Genomic DNA, 26,436 nt, shown 5'->3' on the forward strand with positions numbered 1-26,436 from the left:
ATTTTGTTTTCTAAAGAAAAAATTTTCAAAAGGCAGGGTTCACAGAACTGCGTACATTCGGGGAAATGGATACAATGAAAGCGAACATCTTGATAGGGATGAGATGAAAAGTTCAAAAGAGCCAAATGCACTGATGTGACTGAAGCTGTCTAAAATGAGAGCTTGTGAATGACAGCCAAGGTAAAAACAGAATGGTTTGTATTTGCCAGGTGCTCAACTGTTTTATCATATAGATGTTTAAGGTGTCAACTTCCCTGTTCACCACTTTTGGAAAGAGAAACCCTTCATACTTTCACAGAGGTACTTCTGGCAGCTCCCCTGTCTACACAGGTGCACTGTGTTTAGAAATCAGCTGTTTAGCCCTGCTGGTTTAAGATCTGTTTATAAATTTACCACAGCTGTGTCCATGTCTCCTGGCGAGGGGCTGATGTCGTCGGGGGAAGTGACGGAGGAGCGAGTGGTGCGCGGGGTGCGCGGAGAAGGGAGCGTGTCCCACGCGTTGTACCCGCTCGGAGGCGGCGTTGGCATCTGGACCCCGGAACGCTGGCAGCAGCTCTCCGGGTTACACATCCAGGCTTCAAGTAACTTCTCCCTGTCCCAGTCTTCAAGAAACACAGAGATAGAGGAAATTATGCACCTGACAATGTTTAAAATGTATTTTGTACCTGTACCCTCAAAAGAACAATAAACAAAAATAATTAAAATAAATAACTACAATGAAATACGATTGAATGGAACTTTAGCCATTACATTTCAGAGAACAAACTCACAGATAATATGTAATGTAATTGCATGACAAGCATCTCCTTTCCCTGTAATATGTCTTAACATTATTTTTGTTATTTATTTACAGCAATTGTAGCAGCTAGAACACTTGGCTGAAAACCAGAACTCTACTGACTATTGCAGAAATACGAAAATATACCAGCCTTCACACCAAAGAATTTTCTTATTTTTTATAAGAAAAAAGTAATTGTTTAATATGGATTTAATTTTGTCTGTTGTGTTTTTGGTTTTTTTTTTAAATGAAGACAGGAAATACACGAAGAAGACTAAGGTTACAAGAAGATTGTGACTTAATGAGTTTCCAGTCTTTATATATATATATGCATATAAATATTGTTTCTAGGGGGAAAAAGATCCACCTGAGTAGAAAGAAAATTTCATATATTCTCACTACATTTTATTCTATAATTGTTAGTGAATGTTTTACTTTTATTTATAATTAACACTGCCCATTTATTTACAAAAACTAGTGAAACAAAATATAATATCTTAAAACTAAATCAAATACTTCTTCACAATTGTTTGAAATGCATTCTGTTTGCGATTCCAACGATTAATAGTAAAGATATCTTCAGAATAGCAGTTTTTTTCTACCAAAAATACTTACAAGTTCTCATTTAAGTATAAATTTATCAAATTTCTACACAGATTTGAATCTAAACTCATCAACACTACAAACAGATCAGACAAACTTGAATTTCACAAACTATTAGAAATTTCCCAGTTTTTCCTACTGCTTTAAGTAACTATTTTAAAGTTTGGGGATTTTTTTAAGTGCTGGGTACTTCCAAAGAAACATCAATGTTATTAACCAAAATATGTTTTATTTTTATAAGGAAAACATAGTTCTCCTATCCTATATTAGTACTGGGAAAAAAAGATATGTGTTCTAAGCACCAAATTTAGTAAAAGCATTGCCTCTGTAAAAAAAAACCTCTTTGAGCTGCAGATGATTTATTGATCTGGCCCTTACTTATCTAAACTAAAATATATCACAGGTTAGTTTAATTTAATTTCTTTGAAGATATGTACCCACACAATTACACGTCAACATTTACAGCATTTTTTCATACTACCCTGAGTTTAAAACCTTTCAGAGAGGGGCTGACTGATGTTAAGATACAGATAAAATTTCCTAGACATTTTCTTGACCTTCTTTGTTGCACTGTATCTTTAAAATAGGCAAGGGCTAAGACTCTAAATGGATCCACTTTGTTCTCTTCACTAACTTATGAATTTTAGCAAAACACAAGGTGTATTTGTTGAACTGCCTATTTTTTATCCTGAAATCCATTGCTGCATACTGAATTAGAAGAGAACCAATGTTGAAAAACACTTGCAGAAAAACTGCAAAGTTATCTGCCTTCGTGACGGCCACAGTAACATTTTCTTTAATCTTGGCTTTAATTCTACATGCTTCTGTCTCTTAAGTAAAAGAAAAAAGGTAAATATACTCTTAATGTCTGTGTCAATAAATTGATATAGTTGTACAATAAAAGAAAGCAAAATCTGGTGGATTAAATATTATATACCTGTAAACTATTAAACTTAGTATATATGTATGATCTTTCCAAGAATTTATAACATGCTTTTCATACCTTATTATTTTTCTATGTTATTCTTTTGTGAATTTCAAGATTTAATGCAAAAAAAAATACAATTTGTCATTTGATGTTAATTCTCTAAACCTCTGTAAATACCTGAGTTATTTCCTTTACTAAGCTGAATCAATACAGCTACAGACAAAACAGTTGACTTTCTCATGACTTGCTAATTGTCCGTGCTTCTTTCTGTGCACTGGCCAATTGCATTAAGTTACCAGAACATCACTAAGGCAACATCAGTAGAATGACCTTTCCAACACAGACTGATTTCTTCTCAATTTTCAATTCCTGCTTGCTCGATGCTGACAGACATTTCTCCACCATTTACATCAACTGCACTGATTTTCAACTAATTGCAGACTGAGCTGAGAGTTTGAACAGTACTGCCACAATTTTCCTCTTCAAAATATCTGCACAGGTTATGGAGCCTACTCAGTCTAGTATTTATAATTTTTAGCCTTACTGAGACTACTCTGGGAATACAACATAGCATTCAAATATTGCACATATTTTAAATATAAGAATTGAACAAAGAATCAACATAAATATATATGGAAGGACCGTGCCTTAAATATTATCATACTGGCACAAGTTCATGTTTACTTAATTCAGTGTTAAAAGGAACACAAATACCAGCTATGGAAAATAATGTACAAGAGATGAGTTTCAGGTACTACAACTCCTCATAAAAGTGTACCAAAAGCTGTGGGTTTAAAATAATGTCTTTCTATTTCACTTGTCCCTCTCCCACTGACTTTAACAAGGAGCCCACAAAAATAATAGGGTATGAAAGCCTAATCCAGCAACACAGTGATGAGCATGCAAACCATTAACTGCCTGAGTAGTTCCTTTGGCATAAAGTAACAATGCAGATGCTTCAGTAAGCATAAGTTTTGAATCACTGAATCAAAGCCTAAAGCTTACACCGAGTTTCAGAGATACTTTTGTCTGGAGAAAACACACTGAATCCAGTATATCCCCTTTCTGACAAGCCCAGTTTAACCTGAACAAGAATACAGACTTATTTCAGTGAAAATAAATGTGCAGATATGCACATGGAAAAAAAGCATATCCTGTATGAAAAGTGTAACTATAAAAAAACCTCCAAAGGACATATACTCATATAATTTAAACCCCAAGGCAATTTCCAACCACTTATTACAATGGTCAGACTGCTCTTATTGCAAGAAAAAATACATTTAAAAATGCTGAGCTGGTTTTATATACAAATACATAGTTGCAGAAAACCAATGATCAGACAAAAATAGGTTTGATGAATTTGACTTTTTTGACATACAAAACCATGTAAGTTTTACTCCTGTGTCTCTCACCAAAATAGGGTGGTTCTGTTTTGCACACTGCTTAAGTTAAACTGTCTTCCATTATAATTCCTAGTTTGAATCACTTTTCTATCAGCTTCCCTGTCTGCCTCAATGTTTTTTGACAAACTGCAGCTGTACTTCTTACTAAAGTACTGTGTGGTCTGTTTCCTGCTATTAACCATTACTTCTCTTTTCCTTGGAAATAAAATGCAAGCATAAAACTGTGGTTTTGAATTTGCTGAAAGCAGTTTTTTTAGCCATTTAAGGTTTGGGATTACCATGTGCCCGAAGTAGAGCTTCGGCAGTGAAGAGCGGGGCTTGAAGCATGTCAGCAGATTCCACGATCAGCATGTCCTTAAGCCTGCGCAGGTCTTGAAGTCTAAGCCCCTCATATGGCTTGAAGAAGAAGAAAAAAGGTAATTTACATCTAATGTTTTCAAGTTAGTCTCTAATACAATATTAAAAAGAAAGCATTCAAAGCACTGTTACTGATCACCATCTCAACTGTGAGGCAGTAGGGGACAAAATTTTTTCACCGTGCAATGACCATGCAAAGCTACATGGAAACACTGTCACTTTGTAATATTTATAGTATGATTTTTGTAAACTTCAAAATCTAAAAGCATTTCTTTCAGGTATCACGGAGAACTCCTTAAAGTTCTCCACTATAGCAGGAAGCCATCTTCAAATGATAAGCTAGCCTAACCCTGACTCTTTCTCTCCCAAGAAAAAGCGAGATTTTCACAGAATCTAGATGAACTTTGATTCACTGATTAGCCCTCAGATATGAGAATGCATGATCCGATTTGAATTAAGGATTTAGAGAAGATCTAGACAAAGGACAGGTTATCATACATTGCATATAGATTCTCTGACTATACATTAATCGAGACCTGTTAATTCTGGATTGGTCTGGAGGAGGATACATTGAGACATTAGACAGTGAGAAGTTTCTGAGCACAACCCAGTATCTGGATCTTCTGAGGCAATATCCACTCTTTCAGAAGCAAAGTCAGTCCCCAATAGGACAGATGAGACGTGCAATTAGATGTTCATAGAAACACTATGAGGGCTGAGGTTGGAAGGGACCTTCAAATGTCATTTGCTCCAGCCTTCCTCCTCAATCAGGGTCACCTAGAGCCAGCTGCCCAGGACAATGCCCAGATGGCTTTTGGCTATCTCCAAGGTTGAGAATATACTGTACATGGAGATATCAAAAGTCTTTTTGAGAAGCAATGGCCAACTCTCACAGCCCTACAGAGAGCAGATCATCTAGCTGCCTTCCTGGTCTGGAGATCCATCCCCTTATTACAGCATTAAAAAAGGTCAAATCAGAAAGACAAAAAGAAATGATTTTAGGATTCTGAATTAGCCCCAATCAAGAGAGCTAAGATACACACATATGTTTGCAGACTCATTTTTAAAACTAAGACAGGAAGACTATGACAGCAAATAACGCAGTTGTTAGTGTTGCACAGAGAAAATGCCCTATGGGTAGAAAGAGGAAAAAAAAGTGGGAGGGTCTGTAAAGAGAATGGATACAGAAAGGATATGTAAAAACCACTATTCTTACATGAACTGGTTTTATTTATTTAAAGGGTAGCTAACAAAATATTTAAAGCATTTGACATAAAGTGTTACATGCTCAGAACTAATCAGGAACCTGGGCACCAAATGGCAATTGTCTGCAGCAACTGGAGACGGACGGACACAGCAGCAGTTGTGACAGATAATGACAGTTAAGACTATGCATTATTATTTACTGTCTATATTTTGGTTTTATGTAGACCATAATCCAGGACTCACCAGTGCTAGATTTTAAGGACAGAAATGTATGCATGCATACATAGCCAGAAAGCAAAAGACTGGTTCTGTCCTTGAAAGGTTGCAATTGGAGGAAAAGTCTGCTGCCCCTTTAAGCATAACAAGCTGAAGGCAGAAGTGATGGGCAGAATGGATACCCTAGGTTTTGAAATGATTTTGTTCTTTTGAGACACCTAGTCTAAAAATGTAACTTGCTTCCTGTATTCCAGACATCATAATTAACTCCACAATGCATCTAAAGCTTATGACTGACTCACACAAAGATGTCTCCTGTTAGCTAATCAGTGAAATAAACAGGTGCTTCTCCATACTAGAAACTTTGTCATCAGCAAGAGTAATGCTCCACAGACCTGCACTGGGTCTCTGCTCTTGTCGACAAAGCAAGCAAAGCAGAAGAGAAATGACCTGTGAGTGTCCTGACCTGTATCTTGATTGCTCAAGTTCAGGCAGTTTCTCTATGTCCTTCCAGTGCTGATCATGCATGACTCAGTAAAGGACAACCTGAACGTTAATGGCTTGCACTGAAATAAATCTGGGCCACTTGGATTAACAGCATGCTGGAATTTGACTGACCTTCTTAACTTATTACAAAAGAGATAATTTTTTAAAAACATTTCAGAGAGACAAGGATAGAAACAACTGTGTGCCATAATGATTATAATTGTGCTGCATGTACAGCAAAAAAATAGAAGCAGAATGGTCATGACTGAATCTGAACTCCATTTTGAACTGCAATTGTAAAGCAATCAGCTGTGTCAGCACAACCATACTCAACTCTTGAAGACCGTACACATCATAAGGAAAAAATATCTTTTCTGTTAAACTTGCAACATATAAGCATATTTTAGGACCTGGTATTTTATCCTGAAATGCAGATATGTTCAGAATTATATTTAACTGACTGCCTCTAGGTCAAACACTGTCAAGTATCTCCCCTTGAGTAACAGACTACTATATTACCTCAGCTGGAGCATTCCACACAACCCAGCAGGGAGTTTTGGATCTTTAGTTTTTAAGAATCCTAATTTTATCTAAGTAATGAGGGAAATATTCCCTAAGAATGTGTTTGAAACATCAGACATTTCAGTTTTTAAGAATCCTAATTTTATCTTTTTAAGTAATGAGGGAAATATTCCCTAAGAATGTGTTTGAAACATCAGACATTTGTTTCATAAAATAACATATGAGCCCACAGAAGAAGCTGAAAGAAAATAAATTTTAGACTGGCACTATTAAGGAGGTCAATCTGGAAATTCCGAAGTGAAGACTTTATACAATGGGAACCTTAAAAATTTAATATGTACAAGACATTCTTGTAGAAATATGTGAAGAAACAGTCTTTAGTTAGAGGATGTACATCCAGGATGTAATATCACAGAGGTTTGTTTTTAACTGCTTTGAACACTAATGACATCTCTGCAAGGCCATAAAGGATTGCATCCATGTAAAGGATTTTGATTACAGTTTATGATGCTTGGTGACCTTCTTTAATGGTCATTTATGGAGGAACTCTTTATTGACATTTGCTGTGAAAAAGACCTTGGGCAATATTAGCATCACTTAACTATATAATGATTTTGAAATGTACTTTAAGAGTTACTACTTTAATGCATTGCTGAGCTTCTCACTACAGATCCCAACACTTCTGTATTTTCAAAAGCCCTTCTTTGAAATTCTTTTCTTCTCCAATTCTCATTACTTACATTTAGATATTATAAATTATACTTTTTTTTCCTCCTGAAAGTACTTTTAGTATGTAAACTGATTATTTTAACACTTCATTTCAAACTATTATTACTTTCTTCACTTTTAAAGCACCATTAAAATAAGGGCAAAGTAACTCTTTGCTACAGTGATGACTATATAATTAAATGGTGACAAAATACTACATGTAAACATCCTTCTTTCTGGGTGGATGGAGTTCTGCAGTTAATGGAGTAATATATAAAAAATTATTTATACTCCATTTAAGTCATTCAAGTAAAATTATATGCACTATATGTATATTGAGACTACATATATCTTAAGTAAATGTAGTCCCCTTCTCTCCTTTCATGTCATAAACGATTCTGTACCTGTAGAGACAAAATAAATTTGAATAATTTAAGATAACTCTTTGTACTAATGGTATTTATATTACTTATATATTTATATGACAGCAATTCAAGAATTGAAAAAAATCCATCTAATTTTATACACTCACACAGTAAATCTGTGATACACTCACTAGCAGTGTATTTCTTCAGTATTCAGTGGAACATACATAAAAGAAATGAAGAAATTATATATTTTGCTGTTGCATAAGGTAATTCACTGTGTCTGACTGAGAGCCAAAACTGTTCTGGAACATCTGCTCTGAGGTGCTGCTCATTCCCAGGTGTTTCTTATGTAAATTCAAAACATTGCATGATTTGATTGAAATGAAGGACCCTTTCAGTCTGAGGAATCCCAGGGATTCATCACCAAGACAAACATGCTCCCATGCTACAACACATCACAATGTAAAAGACTGTGCAAAAGAACAAGCAAAATCTATAAAATCAATTTAAGAACTATCACTTTATGTCATATTATTTAGTGTATCTTCAATTAGATTTAAAAGATAGATTTAGATTTTACATATCAAAGATTTTTTTTGAGATTATTCAACAAAGTAAGAGCAAAGAATCAAGTAAAAAAGGATTGTGTTCTCCTGTAAACATGGCAGGCTCTGAAGGGGAGATAGGGGGTACTATCATTCCAGTAACTACTGCAGATCTTAAACACTGGAGTTAAGCCCATTTAGCTGTTCTGCCTGGGAAGAAATCCTATTCATGGTTTTCAAATGTTTTATCTTTTCCTGTAACCTTCATTCAAAAGATGCAGTTCCTTTGAAAAATGCATTTCTTAGTGTGCAAAGTTTTTTAATTATTCATGAATGAGTATTTTCTGTTTTGGAAGAATGTTGAATGGCAACAATTACAAGCTGAATACTATGCTAAACAAGCATTTTGTACAGTCCATGCCTCAGTGTTTAATAATATATAAAAATGAAACTGAGAGGAAAACAGTAGATGATCATCCTTGAGAGGCAATTTTGGTGAAGCAGGTGGGCTCTGGGGCTTTTGACAGAGGCATCACCACAGGCAGTGGTAAGTGCAGCTGTCACTGCCCATGGCAGACATTTGTATACTGACCTGGAGGATGAGCACATGCAGTCAATGGGATTGCAGCTCAGTGCAACTCTTCCTAAGGCTGGTTTCTCAACTGGTTTTAGCCACTCTGAGGGCTAGGACTGAAAGATTAACTTCTCCTGGCTACATGCTCTTGGCATCTCCCTTGTGCCAGCACTTACCTCTCTTAGAGATAAACAAGATGTTAGAGAAATTATCCCACTGGAAAGTCATAAAGAAAGGGGGAAAAATCAGCAGGGAGGATGTGAAGACAGAACTGCTCTATGTAAATCCCCAAGGTCATCAATTGGTGTGCCAAATTCCAGGCTGGCATTTTTTGGCTTGCGAACATTTAGAAAACATGGGAAAGCTGGCCTGGTATGTGAAATGGACAACTGTACAGTCCCTTGTACCAAGTCTTTCAGCTGGTTTTGCTCAGCATCTACCTTAAACAGGCATGAGACAACATCTTCTCTTGCAGAAAAGCCTTTTCAAGTGGCTCTTGATTTGTCCCACCCAAATCTGTAAGTTCCTTGTCTTCTTACCTGTGCTGGTGTATATGCCAGCAAACCCCTGGTATAAATATGATGATAACAATGATTCAACTTAAATAATACAGTTACATATAACCACTCTTCAATTTTTTTTCTTCTTTTAAGCCAAAACATTGCTGTGATCCAGCTGAAAACATAACCTTCCAAATAGTTCTACTTGCATAACCAAAGGAGTGGTAAACTGCAATTGTGGCAAGAAACTGCTGCAGACTTTTGAAGTGTTTCTGCCAAGAGAGAATAAAAGTTCAAACTATCTTCTTACAATTTGGATGCCTCTACATGGAAATACTCAAATTAAAATGAGTTAATTACATTTGCTATTTCAACCTACTAAATATATTAAACCTCATCTCTAAATGTCTCATCTAGGAATAAACTATCTAATTAAGTCTGTTTAGATTTGAATTTATCCAAGAAAAATAGTCCAAAAATTAAATGGACATCACAAGGACTTGCTCAATCTCAAATAAAAGTGACAATGAGTGGCATTTTTCAGGGGAACAGTTAACGTGATCTAAGCCTACTCATGTATTTTCTTTTAAATATCATTAGGTCATAAGTGAGGCCAGCTAGTAAAAGGCCAAGCCATGCTATTTCTGAAGGGAGTAACCATAGAGAAATCTACTGTCTTTTAATTTAAACAGATATAATTTGTAATATTTACTGAATCATATAATTTATCTATGTATTTTCATTTAGACTTTCAGTTAACTAAAATCTAATAATGAATGGGGAGGGAACTTGTACTCAGAATCTTTTTGGGCAATTTATCTTTATGGAATCACAGCTGCCTGTAAGGCATAACGAAATTCAAGCCAATTTTTTTGTCAGTGAATTGTCTCTCTCTTTCAAAAGTTTACTTGGAAGTAACACCACTTGTTATTACCTGTTTTTCATACAAACTCTGGTATGTAGTAGCTTCAGGCATCATGTTATAAAACAAGAAAGCAAATGCACTATGTTAAAGTCCTGCACTAGTCAGTTTTGAGTGATTTTTGTAACATTCAACCCAGGAAGTCCAGGAAGATCCAGAAGAAGTTTCCCTACTCTATTCCACAGATCTTCTCCTTTTCAGAATTTCTTTTGTCCTAATTTTGAAGACAAAAAGGCATCTTTAGAAATAATAATTAAAAAAATTAAATAATGTTTGGTTTACAGAAACTGTTTCCAAGCTTACTGGCCTCACTGTATCTCTTCCAGCCTCAATGCCCACAGGACAGTCCACATAATTAAGATATGAACAAAATTTCTGTTTACTTTTGACAATGCATTTGTTATGTTATCAGAGCTTAACTTGAAAATTATAAAGAGCTGCGCTAGAACTGTTTATAAATACAAAGTACAAAGTACAGTACCTACTGAAATACTTGCAGACTTGTGCCACAATGTAACTGCTACAAGTATAAATGTACAAAATACTTCAGATTTAAAGTATCCTCTGACCTCTTTTTTGTCTAAAGCAGCATACTCAGCTTCAATGCTTTCAGCTTCAGGATCACGTGAAAATACCATTCGAGATTCCAGGTTAAGAGCCAGCTCTTTGTGGTGCTGTTTCTCTGCACAGTCACATGGGGTATCTTTATTTTCATTTTCTGCAAACAAATCTCCACCATGTTTTACTAGAAGCTGAAAAGTAAAATGGCAAAGTAAGCAGTTATTTATTAGCAACTCCAATATCACCCTAAAGAAAAGGTGAGTTAACAAAACAACAACAACAACAACAAAAAAATCCAACCAAGAACAGAATAATTATTATAATAATAATGGTCTTTAGAAACAAGGATTATCTATGTTTATTAAATAAATTACTGCTTGCTTTCACACATAATTATAGTAATTCCACAGATCCACAAAATCTAAGAAATACACTACAAGGTAATTTTGCATAATATATTAGTTAGGTTTTAAAGACAAAAATTCTGCTTTACTGACATGGTCAGTGCCCCAGAGAAAATGAGGGGTCTGAGACCCTCAAGCATGTGTCAAGATGGAGCTAAAAACACCTTTAAATATTCTTTCTACATGGGTACAACTCCACCATCTGCACACTTGTGCTGACAGAAAATAAGAGATTGCTTGGGTAGGACGGATCAGAGGACACTGGTTCACCAGGAACACAAAATACTATTGGCAGCTCTACTTTGTTTCTGAGGACATGAAAAAAGTGAAATGAAATAACACTAACTCTAGCAATTCTAATACAGTGCAGGATTGTGCCATTTCACCAAGCTTGTTTCTTGCCAGTAACCTTCCCAACACGCAGTCTCTAACTATTAAACCTTTGTGCTGCTCTCCTTCACTTGCTGACTTGGTCTCCTGCTATAAACTGACCTGACAGAAGCAAGGACAGCATATGCCACAGATTTTAAAGGCCCAGGTGGACCATTCTGCTGATTTATTATGACACCTTTATATCATTACTAAAATTATTCATCTTGTTTCTAATTAAGTCTATAAACATCTTGCCTTCAGAGCATGATGTCTGTAACAACACTATCAAGGGTATTTCAAAACTCAGGTTCTAATTTTTATACTTATAAAAAGCCCCAAACTTCTCTAAAATTATCTGTTCATCATATATGCCTTTTAGATCATGATCAGACACTCCTTATTTTTTTCTTCAGTAGAAGAGACAATTTCCTTCATCTCTCACTGCAGAATATCGAATGTCTTTTGCAAACCCGGACTCATTCTTGTAGATTGGGAAACCTTTCCCACATTTTCAAAAAAAAAAAAAAAAAAAAGCAAATCCAAAAATACCACAAACCAGTGCAATGACAAGATTTAGCTGAGAAGATATTAGTGTCATTGAGTATTTGATCTTCATAGCAGAGTATCAGGCAAAAATACAGATACTGGGACAATTACCAAGATACACGGCCAATGGTTAACCTTTGTTCTATCTAAACTTCTTAACATTGTCAAAACTTTGTTAATCTGAGTATCATACTCTGTCTGTTCATTTTAACCTGTAAGAGAAATTTAACTGAGGCAACTAAGACACCTTCCGAGGAAAAAGAATAATAAATATATTTGAAAGAATATTCCATAGACTTATGCAGCTCAAAATCAAATCTGCAAGATGAGGAATATGCAAAGCAACAAGTTTTTAATAATGATGCCATATTTCTCTAGAAACATTGTTAAAAAGTCTTGTGTTGCCTGATTAATTGAGATTAATAATCTAAATAATCATATTAGCAATTTAAACAATTGTAAAAATACTATTTAATATGCCAAATATACTGTGATAGTGTGGAATGTATATGCATAAAACCAAATCTGTTCAGCATGAAAGTTATTATTGTCTATTCAGTAGTTTGAGGTAAGCACATAATTTTACCCAAACTATCTTTAGCAATGGGTTCCACACAGCTGTTCTGCCTGGAGGAAATGTCTAACACACATGAATGGACTGCATATTTGACTGTATCAAGTCTGTACATTTGACTATCAACTTGGAATAAGTCAACTTGTTGACTTGTTGCCCAAGAGGGTCTATATGTGGGGTTTCCTTTTCTTATTTGGATGTGGTGGGGATAGGCAAAGATACAGAACTGGGGTTTTCCTGCAAAGTGGTGGAAAGTGAAGGAGACAATAAAAAGGAATGCTGCTCTGAAGTGAGAGTAACCACTGCAAAAAAATGGGAAAAAGGCACTCGAGACTTTCAGTTTCTGGAGAGAGGGAGGACAACTTGAGCATTAGGATATTTTTTTCTCTCTCTTTTTTTTTTTTTTTTTTTTTTTTTTAAAACTTGAGGATTAGGATATTTTTTTTCTCTCTCTCTCTTTTTTTTTTTTAAGAATTTTAATCCTCAAATACTCTAGGAACAAAGAGCTAATTGTTAAATTTCTTCACTGATCTTGGTTTCAGGCTTGGTGAAGACATGTAGTGTTCCTGTTCACAAATCTGTCCCTGTTGAAGGAGTTAGAAAGACTACAGACCACAGAATGGAGAATTTAGGATATCTCAGATCCAAGGACTTCTATCCCATGGGTAAAGAAAGAACCTGGGGTGTAAATTGTGTTTCTAATGCAGAAGCCATGACTAGTTAGGACTACATACTCTGGCCCACAGCAATCCATGTGTATCAGACTGTCAATTGTTCTTCAAAGACAAACTGAAAGCAAATTAGAGTCAGAAATGGTTTACTCAATTACAATAGCTATTGTCAAGAGAACATAACCCAGTTTATATAATTAAATGGGGAACTAGCAGTCTAGTACCTGGATTGAATGAATGAATCACATTACAGACACTGAGAAATAGAACCATAACTTTTAAAGAAGCACAAACCATGAACTTTTATGATGAGTTAATTGACTTTAGTCTGCAGTTAAAAGCTGCAGCCCAGCTCCAGAACCACAATTCACTCTGCAGCAGCTGTGATTCTTTCTGACATTACAATCTGCCTGGATTTTGCTGCATGAGCTCATTTGCTTCATGCTCTTGAAATTGAAACTTTTTAAACTGGTGTGTCTATCTCTAACACCACTGTATAGCCCCATGTAGGACATGAAGGCAGAAACAGCCAGAAGACTCCTTGCCTAAATCCCTTGTAAATCTGAAATCTAAGTTTGTAAATACTAGATATTGAAATATGCTGGAAATTTGTTACTAAAGTTTTCTTCCGTTAACCATTTCTTGACCAGAAAAACTTTTCTTATGTCAAATAATTTTATGTATGTGTTTTTCACCAACATTTTTCAGAGGTCATCCAGAGCTAATTGCTATCTCCCATTTTCTCATATGAAATGCACATTTGTCCTCTATTGTATAATAATGAAAATAAAAATACTTTTAAAAGCAAATGTTTCATCTTCAGGAAGGATAGATAGAGCATCTGCGAGTGAAATGCTTATAGGCAGAATTTATCAGGAAGTTGGATCAAATAAGTGGCACTGAAACAAGAGAACAAGAGCAACTTATATAGTCCTTTGCAATGAGTTTCTTTGTCAAATCTGAAAGAATAAAAATTCGACAATCAACATAAAAGCAGTAGTAACACAGACCTAGGAGACAGTCTGATATTTGTTTACAAATAAATCACATCACAAGAGGCTCTAAATCAAGCTTATAACCATGACTTATTTTGGATGAAAGAAAGAGCCAGACAACACCTCTATGTAATTCAGTTACCACGTACATAGGTAGCTGGGTCTGAGCATACTTCAGCTAGCAAAGACTGCATGGTGACCTGCCTCCCTGGTGAAAATCAGTAAGTATGTAAATAATTTCTAAGCACATGTTGAAGACAAACTGCTGGTGTGGAGCTTGAGGAGCTGTAACAACTTGGGGCAGCAGAAAGAGAAGGTACAGGGGCAAGGCTCAGGCTGTGCTACTGGAGGTTAAGTATCAGCACCCAACAGCAGCATCCTATTAACTCCTCTCACTACTGAGCAGGGAACCAGAGAGGCAGAAGCTTAAATAACAGCATAGAAAATGGCATCAGGAAGCTGAGTTTTCATTCATTAGAAGCACAAAAAACTAAGGATGATCTGTATACTAACAGAATAAAAGAAGGGTTGGATATTGGAAATAAAAACACCCTGCCTGAACTTCTACATAAAGGACTAATGAAAAACCAGAAGGAAAAGAAGAATATTCATTTCAAGGGGGTGCACATCTGAGGCTGGGGAATTGCAATTACAAACTTTAATATTTCCAGACAATGTCTGGAAACTTGGTGGAATACAATCAGCAAACATAATGCAAGAATCATAGAGAAGGTGATGCTATATACCCTTTTTAAAATAAACCCCAAACAAACTGATAAATAAACAAATTAACTCTACCAAGAAATACCAGTGAAATACAATTCTGCAATTAAACAACCAAAAAAAAAAAAAATTTGGTGAATGACCCGACTATAACAATAACAATAAAGGTAACATGGCTACTAAGAATAAAAGTGCTGCAGGGAAGAAAACACAAAAATAAAGGGAACTTCTGTCACTGCATTTCCCAAGAAAATATATAAGCTAATAAATTACTCTGAAATTAAAATTTCAGACTACCTAGGTCACTAGGTAATAGACAAAAGTCAGTAAACACGAGAGGAGAAGCAAGTCCTGACTTTGTCCAGAGTAGACTGTAAGACCTAATTAAAAATGTTACTTATCAAAGAACCACTCATTAACAATTCCAAAGGAGTCATTACACTTGCAGAAGCCATAAAAACCCAAGAAATCCACTGCCCACTTTCAAAAAGTGGTACTAAGTAAGCGTGGAAAAAATTCCAGAAACATCAGAATAATCAGTGAAGAGAGAAAAACAGGACAGAATCATAAGGAAAATAAGAAACTGAAGTTGTCTCCTGATGAACAATGTGCAAAGAACAAAGTCTGGGAAAGGTAAATGCAAAATCACAATAAACAAGACTCTGACAAATTTTTGAGCTGTATACCATGTGCATAAAAATGCAGAATAAATAATTTTAAAACATCACACAGTAAATCTTTTAATGTTTTTGTAAAGTTGATTGCTGGACAAAGTGTAAAAGAAATCTCATATCACATATAGCAGAAAACTGGTATGAACTGTTGGATTCTCTGTGGATATACCACACACACTTTATGAAGGACACAAAAGAAAGTCTTTCAAATTGAAGTCTCAGCACAAAAGGTTCTAGAAAAATCAATAAAACAAATACTAATATAAACACCCGGAATCAGATGGTACTTCTATTCATGAGTCCTAAGGAAACTCAAATATGAAACTTCTGAACTATTTATTAGAATATGCAGCTTACTGATTAAATCTGTGATGGAACAAAATTAGAAGGCAGTGAAAGCAACACCAATACTAAAAACAGCTCCGGAGAATGTTAGGAAAGATCATCAGGTTTTACTCCAGATAGAGGTCACCAGTGAAGTCCTAGAGGTTCTGGGACCTGACTGTTTAAATATGAACTTGCTATCTAGAAGAGAAAGTGAAAAAAGAGGTGCTAAACTTTCCTGATGATACTAAGTTACAGAGCACAGTTTGAATAAACATGAAATTATGAACAGAAGGAAAAAAAAGTAAATTTCACATGCAAATGCTGAACTGTGAAGTAATTGTTGCCATTGAAAATACAAATCTTGATGTTAAAATAGACAGACTTATGAAGACGTTAGCTGTTTTTGAAAATGTTAGATGTCTGCTCATATTCTTTATATTAAATTACCAGCACAATTAAATACTAGTTCTCATTACTTGATACAGTTTAAAAATAAATTGGAGGCAAGATCTTTAAAAATTACTCCCAATTACTCATTACTATCCACTACTTTGACAAACATTAAAAAGGCTGGACACTGTAAATTAAAGACATCAAATCTGTTCTAGAAACATGGACAGCATTTCCAGTCTCATCTGCAAAGCAAAATAAAAAGAGCTCCAATTTTCTCTCAGGTTGTTCTTTTACTTCTCTTTACACATACAAGATGCCTATGCCTACCTTTAAACCTTTATCTCCACTGTTACAGTCTTGTAACTAATTCCAATTTTTATATGACTTCATGAGTTTTCTTTATGTTGAGGAGTTATTTTCATGAAGTTAAAGCATACGTAATCAATTGATTTCATTTTTCTCTACAGTGTATGTTTTTGGGCTGTTTATCTTTGCATTTTTTCCAATTAATGAAAAATAGAATTAAAAGTTAATTCAATATAACATAACAGATTCCCTCCCCCACGAAAAAAAAAGCTTTGTGAAACATTGTGCATTCAGTTACTCATAATATATATAAACTTATAGGTGAGCTTTTACCTCAACACAGGTTTTCATCCCTGAGGCAGCAGCATAGTGCAAAGGTGTATTTTTTTTGTTATCAACAGCATCAATGGCTGCTCGTTCATACTGTCCTTCATCCAGCTTTGCTCCCTTCCACTTCAGGATCATCTGCAGGCAATCAGCTCTTCTGCAGTCGTCTTCCGAGGGCCGTGTCAGGCGAGGATGAAGAGCTCCCTCCGAGATCATGATCTGAGGTCCCATACACAGCAAGTGCATAGATGTCTCATTGTGCACGTTCCTTTTATTGGGGTTACCATCGCGAACAAAAAGGAAAGTTCTGCAACGGGGGAAGGAAATAGATGGAAACTAATTAGCACATGATTCCATTCATTTCCTTGAAGTGGGAATGGTGGATTATGACAACTCTCCTTCTTGCAAAGATTTATGATCCCCATGCTAGTGACAAATGCTCTTTAACAAGGAAATGCTACTAGACTGCTCTCCTCCATTTCTCTTAGAAGTCAAGAGCCAAGATTTGAATGAATTATTGAAATATCATTAAGTACCATATACAATTACTTTGCCAATGTATGAGAAAGTTCATTCTACAATTCTGTGTTGCATTGTGATAAATGTTTTAAAGGCACAAGATTGATGAAATAGGTACTTTATTTCTTCTGCTCTGTCCTGAGTAGTAGTGCATTTAGTAGTTTGCAAATAGATAATGACAGAGCAATTTGTTAAAAATTCATTCTCCTTTGCCATATCATCTTTAGTCAGATGTAAATGCAGCACTTACTACTTCTTAAAATATTATAAATACTATTCCTGTCAGCACTGCACACATTGAGGAATGACTATTGACTTTTTCAATAGGGAAGTACAACATAATGCAAACTCTCCCCTATATAGGTGATAGAAGCTGGCAAGAATGTAAGTGTTCTCTTGAGTACTTCAGAGCCAGTTCAAAGTGAACAATGTTACCAGCAAAAAGAATCACCTTAGGAATGAAAGGAGAACAACAGGCTGATTCTTAGAATCTCAGCTCTGAATCCTAACAACACCCGAGACAACACAGCTCCCTTGCTGCTTCTTGCCAGCAAGGATTATGAAAGTCACAATGCAGATCTGAAATGGAAGAACCAAGACAAATCATAAAAGCCCCATGCATCCAAATGTGCTTTAGCTTTTGAGGTATACAAAAAATTTTTTTTCTTAAGGGTGAGTAAATGGTAGGTAATGACAGAGGAAAGATTACCTCTTTGAATGACTGGTACTGGGGTCAGAGAGACAGAAATGGTAAAAGAACTTCATGTGAAGGGAGGAAAAACAGGTATTGTTCCCTTAGGTTCCCAGAAAGGTAATACCAAGATAAATCTGATGCATGGCACATGCATTCAAGAAGTCACTGCAAAAATGCCTGCACTGCTCCCATAAACCCCCTCACACATAAATCCTGCACAAGTCACTGTATGTCTCCTCTCCACGCTGTTCCCTAACTCCAAACAGTTTGCAAATATGAAAAAAACCAGTTATTCTGGAACCCCATTAAGATAGTGCTGGGGACCAGGTTCCACCTTCCCTGACCACACCCTTAAGACTAAGGAAAACCAGTTTCAACCACTTTCAGGCAGCTCAGCCACATGAAAGCAGGTGTTGCCTACATACAAAATCAGACAATATTGCTCCTGGTGAACAGTGGTGAGAAGAACTTAACAAACTTACCCAATTTGACAAAAAAAATTAAGCTATAGCATAAGGCAATAACCTCAGTTATTGCCTTATGCTATAGCTACACGTCTAAATACCATCTCCTCTTTCTGTTGTCCCTGAATACATACCACCTTTCTCTCTCTCAGAGTTCACTCATGCTTTGTTCAGGACAAAGAATAAGCCTGAAACTATTTTATTAATAAAGAAAGAGGCTACACAGGGTAGACAGGAATTTCCCTTTCAGATGTTATTGAAAATAGTCTAGACAAGTATTTCGGTATTAAAAACTAGGCACAATGATCTGGTCTTGCAATGGAAGAATGTCTTGATAGCTATTTGGTCAATTGGATTTCTGTCTTTTCTTCGTCCTGAAAATATCTGACTGGTTTGAATTTAAAACAAAGGTTATTATTAAAACACCATTCTTTTAAATATATGGCAACAAAGTATTCAGAGGAAAACACAAAACAGTCTCCTCTGTGTTGCCCTGTTTTGACAGCAAAAATGTTCCTTAGAGAAATCTCTCCTTCCAGGATAGCTGACATGATAGAGGCATTTGTTAGGAAATATGAATATGCCAAACTTGAGATTAAAGATCTTGTCAAAAAAAGTAACAGCATATTTTGTTTCCTTGAGGCTTTTTGTTTGTTTTCAGAGGGAAGGGATTTAGCTACACAGGCAAAATGCTTCAGAGCCAATTACATGAAATGGTAAGACTAATCAGTATCAAACACTATCCAAAGTGCATTTGTTTGTTTGAATTAGCTTTACAGAGTATTAAACTAGAGACAGAAAGAAAGGAGGGGAAGGAAGGTGGGAATGTCAAAGACAAAAAGAGAGAAATGGAAAGGAGGGAGAGAAGAAGATGGGGACGAGATAGATTCTATAGAGGCACTTGGATGACTTAAAGTTCAGAAATGACTAGCATCCAAAAATGGGCAAATAATACATTTAACATCCACAGATTCATTACTCAATAAGGCTCCATTTTTAAGAGTGGTATTTTGGTGCATAAGACTTTCACAGAGCAGTGCTGTAGATCCCTGCAATTTGGCTCACAACTTCAGAGATATAAGAAGCTAAATTTTGCCTGGAAATGTACTGATAGAGTGAAAATATGCATTGCCTATGGGAAATATCACTTAACCACAAGGCAGACAGACTTTACTCTAGTTGCAGTTTCCAGATTTTGCTTCAATCTGTAGCACTTTGCAGAATCCAAACTTGAGGTGACAAAAGTATCATAAAAGTGTTGAAAAAGTGACAAAAAGGAAAGGGCTGTAACATTCACACCTACTACTATCTGTATTTGCAAAAAAACCCCAAAAACAGCAAGAAACTCAAGATCACAAGGCTGGGAACTTGGATAATAAGCAACTGGGCCATGTCCTCACTTTGGGAAATTAACAACACAACTATTTCTTCAGGTTTGCATAAAATCTTTGATGTTTGGGGCTTGAAAACCACCATATTTACAGTTTCTTTCTCTTTCTAAACAAATGCTATATATATTTCTGCTACATATAGATACACACTGCTAGAACTAGATGACCTTTAAGGTCTCTTCCAATCCAAACCATTCTGTGATTCTATACATTATTTGTAAGCATAAAAAACATACAAAAATGCACCCATGTGTAGAAAAAAAAATTAAAAACTGGTGTAAAATGAAATAATAAAACTGGTTCTGACAGCTGGAGGCTAAAGCATGTCTGAATATGCTCAAAGACAGTGAAAGTAACAATTTTCAAAAGCAAAACACTGACATATACTGTATAAAGTAGACAGCCCTTGTAAGTACAGCTTGCTGAAGAAAGTTACACTGCAAACTCCAGTGCAGGCATGAACCTAAAGCTCACAGCTTTTAGAGAAGTATTAGTATTAACAGAAGAATTTGAAGAGCATTAAGAGAAGTATGGGTAAGCCATGAGTTAAAACAACACACAGAAGAGCCAAGTCATGTTATCCAGTAATTTAAAACTCATTTGCAATGACTTAATTAATACTATTATTGAATCATTCAGCTTTCAACACAATAGGCCAATACTGATGCACTCAACCTTGAATAACTATGATTATTTCCCTAAAAGTACTTTTCTCCCAAATATACTATAAGAAAACAACCACAGTGTACTAGTAACCACTTGAAGAAATCTTTTTAGTCATTACTGTTTTAAATAATTTTGGGAGGAGTACTGTTTTTTACCTGATGTTGAAAGCCACATCCAGTAAATATAATTAATGTTATTCATTATACAGTACTAGAAAGTTATTTATTAGTACTTCAAAGTTTCTTCTCTGTTTCACCAAGACTCTTAATCATTTCTTACATTAATCCTTATATTTGTTATACTGCAGGCCAAAGAAAAAGTATGCTTCATTTATGGTTCCTACAACTGTTAGGAGGAACAGCAGCACCAAAACAGAGATTAAACAATTCCCAATGCAAAAATGTATCAATTACACCTGTAAGTTTCTTGTAACCAGAACACTATTGTTTTTATTTATGAATTACTGAAGTTTAGCATTCCCTTGGACTGTTCCTAAGATCCCATGCCTCTTCTGGCTTTTTTTTCAATATTCTGAGTAGGATTTCAAAAGAAATAGAGCTGAATGCCAAATCAGAAGTGGCATCCGCTGAAGCTGGCTGCTTACCAGCAGCTTTTGTGACAGTCCTCTGTAAAGCAATATCTGTGTGATTTGCATCTCTGTCTCTGGCCCTTTCTTATATACAGCTCTTGATGGCCAGAACTAATTCTAGGTGCCATCCTTCTAGCCTTGTCTCCAAATCCTTCCTTTGAGCACAGATTTTTTCTGAGACCATCCACGCTGAATTCTCTTCCCACATTCTCTGTTGATTATTACTTTTAGATTGGTCTCAAACAAATGTGAGATGAAATAATAAACATGAAACTACCAACAAGTATGTTCATTGTCACCTTTTAAACACACAGATTTGTATTTCTGCACAGGACAACTCTCTTTGTATCAGTTTGTAAATGACCTGGCAGTGTATGCTATCTAGTGTTGACATTATTTACATAGCAGTAATGAAGAAATTACACAATGAATACTATCAAGTTTTTCATAATTTGTATTTCTAAAAACCATAAATGTATTACAGAAATTCTCATCTTTATCTCTTCCACCATAAAGATGTTTTCAATTTGTATGTCACTTCATCTTTAATGACACTAATTTTTATTTTCCTTAGATGTCCAAATGATGCAATTTCATTACATTAAATAGAAAAAAAAAGTGTGAATTTAAAAAAATCAGATCATCCACGATCTGTACCTTGGCCAGAAGAAAAACTGGGTCTATATACAACATCACTTAATATTTTGCTTAGATTTTGCAATTAAATATAAAAATTAATGAGTTCTTTCTAAAAAATTTGAGCCAACAGATCTCTCTGGTAAGGAGGGCACATGTGCCTCTAACCCCAGGGTGAAGTGAAGCCATTTGACACAATGATTCAGTATTTACCAATCAGCTAGACAGAGTCACAAACTCTACCTGGCAACAAAATTAGTTGAAATAAAGATGTGGTCATTCTGGTTGGCAAGGACCAAAGCTGTACTCCTCTAAAAACCAAAGAAAATTGTACTTTGCCTGTGGTAAAATGTTCATGATGGCTCTATTGAGGAGAACAGACAACACAGAATAAGAAACCTTTGTGCGTACTGCATTAATAGATCTCATTTCACCAGTCACCAACAAAACAATCTTACTCTGCAATGTGTGATTTCCACCAAGGAAAGTAAAATTAGAACAGTTTTCTCTGGGTGCAAAAAAAAATAAGCAGCAAGAAGAAGCAATAACACACTCAAGAGGGGCAGCTGTAACTGCAGAGCAAAGGCAGTGCTGTGAGCAACAAACTCATAAGCATCAGGTCTCTTTAACCTACTAAGGTTAAAATAATCGAAGTCAGACAGAAAAAATCAGTTTTAGGAACTAAAAACACAGCAGCTGGCTTGCTTTTGATCTTTGCTGGTAGGTCAGAGTGTGATTAGGATAAAGTCTACTTTCTGTTTTGCATTTTGTGAGGAAGGCATGAGGAACACGAGGGAAGATACCTTGGGAGGCCACACGTCTGCTCAGTGAGAATTGCTTTTAACTGAGATTTTGAGCTTTAGGGAAAGGAAAACAACGAAGTCAGCCAGATAAAGGTCTGAGTTTTTCAGCCTGCCATACTGTATTTTAGAAGACAGTGCCCAACTGGGTGGCTGCCTTTGAGGAACAAAGCAAATGCCACTGCTGCTACTTGACATCTGTGGCTGCTCCTCTGTTTTCATCTGTCTTTGGCAGTTTTCTCCAGGATTTAGTCACAGTAAAAACCTGATCACTTTTAAAGGCTTCCTATTTATACTTTGTCCATCATTTGACTTCTTTTTAGACTGACTATGATGAAAACTACCTTACAAATTACTATTTTCTACCAGCCAGTCAGATGCTCTGCTACTGAAATCAGGGGCACTTCAATTCACTTGGTCCTCCCGCTTCTTTATAAACATGCTCACAAAGCCCTGTGAGATCATATTCTTCATTGATTATTCATCTAATCAAGAGCTCCCTTCAGTATTTCATATTCCAATGAATTTGAAAGGTGACCAAGACTCACAACCACACAAAATAACTAATCTAAAAAGGACCTTACAGAACCAATTCAGCAGCTGAGTGCAATGACAACAAAGCCATGTTAGGACCTTAGATCCTAACATTGCACAGATCCTTCACCACACACCACCAAAGGAAAACATTTAACACTGTACCACAAGCAGTATCTCCCACAGAAGCATTCATGTCTCATATTGTAAAATCATCAAAGTTTTCAATTTACAACTTTGCAGGTGCTTACTATTCAATTTTACATATTTAGTATAATGTAGGATGAGATTCATCTTCTCAGTTCTGATGATCTACAGTGCAGACAACTACAGCTGATCCAGTTCTCTTAAATTCCCTTTGAATCAATGGGAAGAAAGAGACACTGCTGGCACACCCTTAATTTAAAACTCTTTATGGTCACTGTCACAATACATGAATTGTGCTGTTGCCTGCACTAATCATTCTGACTAGATTTATTATCTATGTGTATACTGACTATAAAGGAGACCTAGTATGAGTAATTCCGGTAGAGACAAACTTTTCTGAATAAAATTAATTTAAACAGAAGTATGTTTGAAATAGTTATCTGTATAATTGTTGATAATTAAAAATAAGCTTGCTTTCTGTTGCTCAAAGTGAATGATCTAGAGAATGACGTTCTAATAAATTATTCAGATGAAGTAGTGTATCATGTATTTTAATTTATTAAACCAGAACAGAATTATTTTGTTATGTGGAAGAAAGCAAATATAGTTGGGTGGGGTTTTTTTTGTATTAAAATCAGAATCCAAAACTTAAAAAAAGGACTTTTAGGACAGTAGCTTAGAAAACTATTATGCCTTAATGACTTTTCTTCCAAATGAGCTTTAAAGTTGGTAAACATCAAGCAAATGCAATAATTCAAAGAATTACCATGAGGAACGAAAAAACATGAGGAAAAAAAAGATTCCTCCAGGAGTTTTCTGAACCACCTACTTGAAAACATCCATACATCCAATACAAATTTCCTTACACTGGGATCCTCTAGTTCTGGTTAATAACCCCACATTTTTCCTATTTGCCCTTATTAGACAAAGATCTGCTATGAACCTTATTATTTTTCTTTTGTTCACATTTATATCAGAAGTACTGTTAGGAAAGCAATTTAAAAAGGAACACTAGACTTACTGTCAAAGCATTGAATAGATGTTCAGAAATTTAATAAAGAAAAAATATGAATTTTAGCACCTTTCTGAAGATTTCAGCATGACTCATTTAGGACTATTTGCATCTCAAAGTTTAAATATTTACAGAAATTCTGTCTGTTAAAACAGTGAAGTAGCCTTTTTTTGATTTCCATCTCCAGAAAAAAACAATATCAAAAATTCCAAGCAGCTTCAACCTTATCAGAAAACAAGCAACTAAAGCACTTCTCTAAAGCCAGATGACCTGTAAAGAACAGGGTTTTCATCAATACTTTTCCTTAACATCTATTTTTGCAGCATAAAAATCCTCTAATACCCTCTAAACTTCAGAGAAATCTTGTTCTGAAAAACAGTCTACACACATGTCCCTCAAAATCATCCAAAACTAATTTTCAACATGACTGCAAATGGACGAAAAGCCAACAAAACCTGGCATGGGAAAAGACATTCCTGAATGTGCTGTGACGAATGCAACATTCACTTTGGGGTCAACAAGTTTTCTGGCAAATTCACCCTCTACAACATGCTGGAAATATCAACATACTTTTTTTGATTGCATTACAATTGCTTGAACCAGTCCTTATTGAAATCTCTTTAACAGGCAGAACAAAAGAGGACTGTGGCTGAAATTCCAAGAGATGCATAGCCTAGAGGAAACCACCACTATTTTGATGTTCTGTCATTCTTCTGAAGTGAAGTATACTTCCTAATTTTATAGCAATGAAACAAGAGATATTGCCTATGAACAAATCCCAGGCATATTTACCAATGTTTCTCTCTGACTGGCTTAGCTATGCCTTCATTGCCAGTTGCTTGACCACTATTACTGAATGGCAGACATCAAGAATGTTAAAAGTGGGTTTGGGTTTGATTTTTTTTCTTTAGTTTCAGTAATCACCTCAATTTCCAGAATCTCTGGAACAAGAAAGTCTTGTATTTCTTGTTCTAGGAAAAAATCAGCTTTGTAAACCGGTCCTCTGTCTCCCCAGAGTTCCATGTTTCTGTCATCTCCTCCTCCCCCATCTTCAGGCCAGGACCAGCAGCAAATGCTACAACAATCCACTCTTGGCTTGAATACTCGCAAAGTGCTCAGATATAGCAGTATGAAGCACACAATGAGGAAAATCTGTCACTGATCCAAAAAGCTTCCCAGCAAAGCTGCAAAACTGAAAGTCACACCACATATATTGCAAAATGACAGTTTATCTAAGGGGTTTTTTTTTCCTTTCAACGTCAAGCAAGTCCTCGTGATTTCCAGTCACTCCATCTCAAGCAGCCCCTGGGAAGTCTGTTCTCTTGTCATAGATCAGGAGTGCCTCACCAACAGCCAGACTCTAGTGAGTAACTTTCCACATTGATAGCAATTCTTTCAAACTAAGCAGTCAGATGGTCTGAAATGTACCTTAGGCAAACAACAAAAACAACAAGCCTGAGGGCATTGGATATGCTTCATCATCTGAAGACTGCCATTTCTGAAGAACATGTTTCCAGTGCAATTGTCTGTAATATTTTTATACACATTCAGGAAGCGAAATTTAAATTATCCTCTTGAATACGAATCTTCTGTCAAGACCTTAATTCACAGGGAAGCAGGATAAATGTTTGTAATGGGATGAGACCAGTGTGGACGTTGTATAAAGCTCTCAAAATTCCTGTATGGGGTGCTTCATGAACTGCTCCAGTGTGGGTTCCTCCACAGAGTACAGTCCTTCAGAAACACACAGCTGCAGTGTGGGTCCTGCACAGGGTCACAGGTCCTGCCAGAAATCCTGCATCTGTGTGAGCAGCTCTCCACAGGCTGTGCAGCTCCTGCCAGGAGCCTGATCCGGCATGGGCTCTCCATGGGCTGCAGGCTCCTTCAGGGCACATCCACCTGTTCTGCTGTGGGCTCCTCCAGGGGCTGTGGGTGCATCTCTGCTCTCCATGGATGTCCAGGGGCTGTGGGAGGACATCCTGCCTCAGCACAGCC

General features: G+C 36.0%; 1 protein-coding gene across 5 annotated transcripts in view; it reads right to left on the reverse strand.

Moving 5' to 3' along the window:
• Positions 1–26,436, reverse strand: part of ANKIB1 (ankyrin repeat and IBR domain containing 1) — an 85,554-nt gene that overhangs the window by 22,628 nt on the left and 36,490 nt on the right. For all 5 annotated transcript variants that reach the window (XM_039706294.1, XM_039706301.1, XM_039706271.1 and 2 more), the window contains exons 3-6: positions 16,996–17,296; positions 10,686–10,868; positions 3,991–4,108; positions 394–602 (exon numbers count right to left, since the gene is read on the reverse strand). In XM_039706294.1, the coding sequence (XP_039562228.1) occupies positions 394–602; positions 3,991–4,108; positions 10,686–10,868; positions 16,996–17,296 (811 nt within the window). The remainder of the gene's footprint in view (positions 1–393; positions 603–3,990; positions 4,109–10,685; positions 10,869–16,995; positions 17,297–26,436) is intronic.

This window comes from Passer montanus, unplaced genomic scaffold, assembly GCF_014805655.1.
Source record: "Passer montanus isolate IOZ18808 unplaced genomic scaffold, ASM1480565v1 scaffold10, whole genome shotgun sequence".
Lineage (NCBI taxonomy): Eukaryota > Metazoa > Chordata > Aves > Passeriformes > Passeridae > Passer > Passer montanus.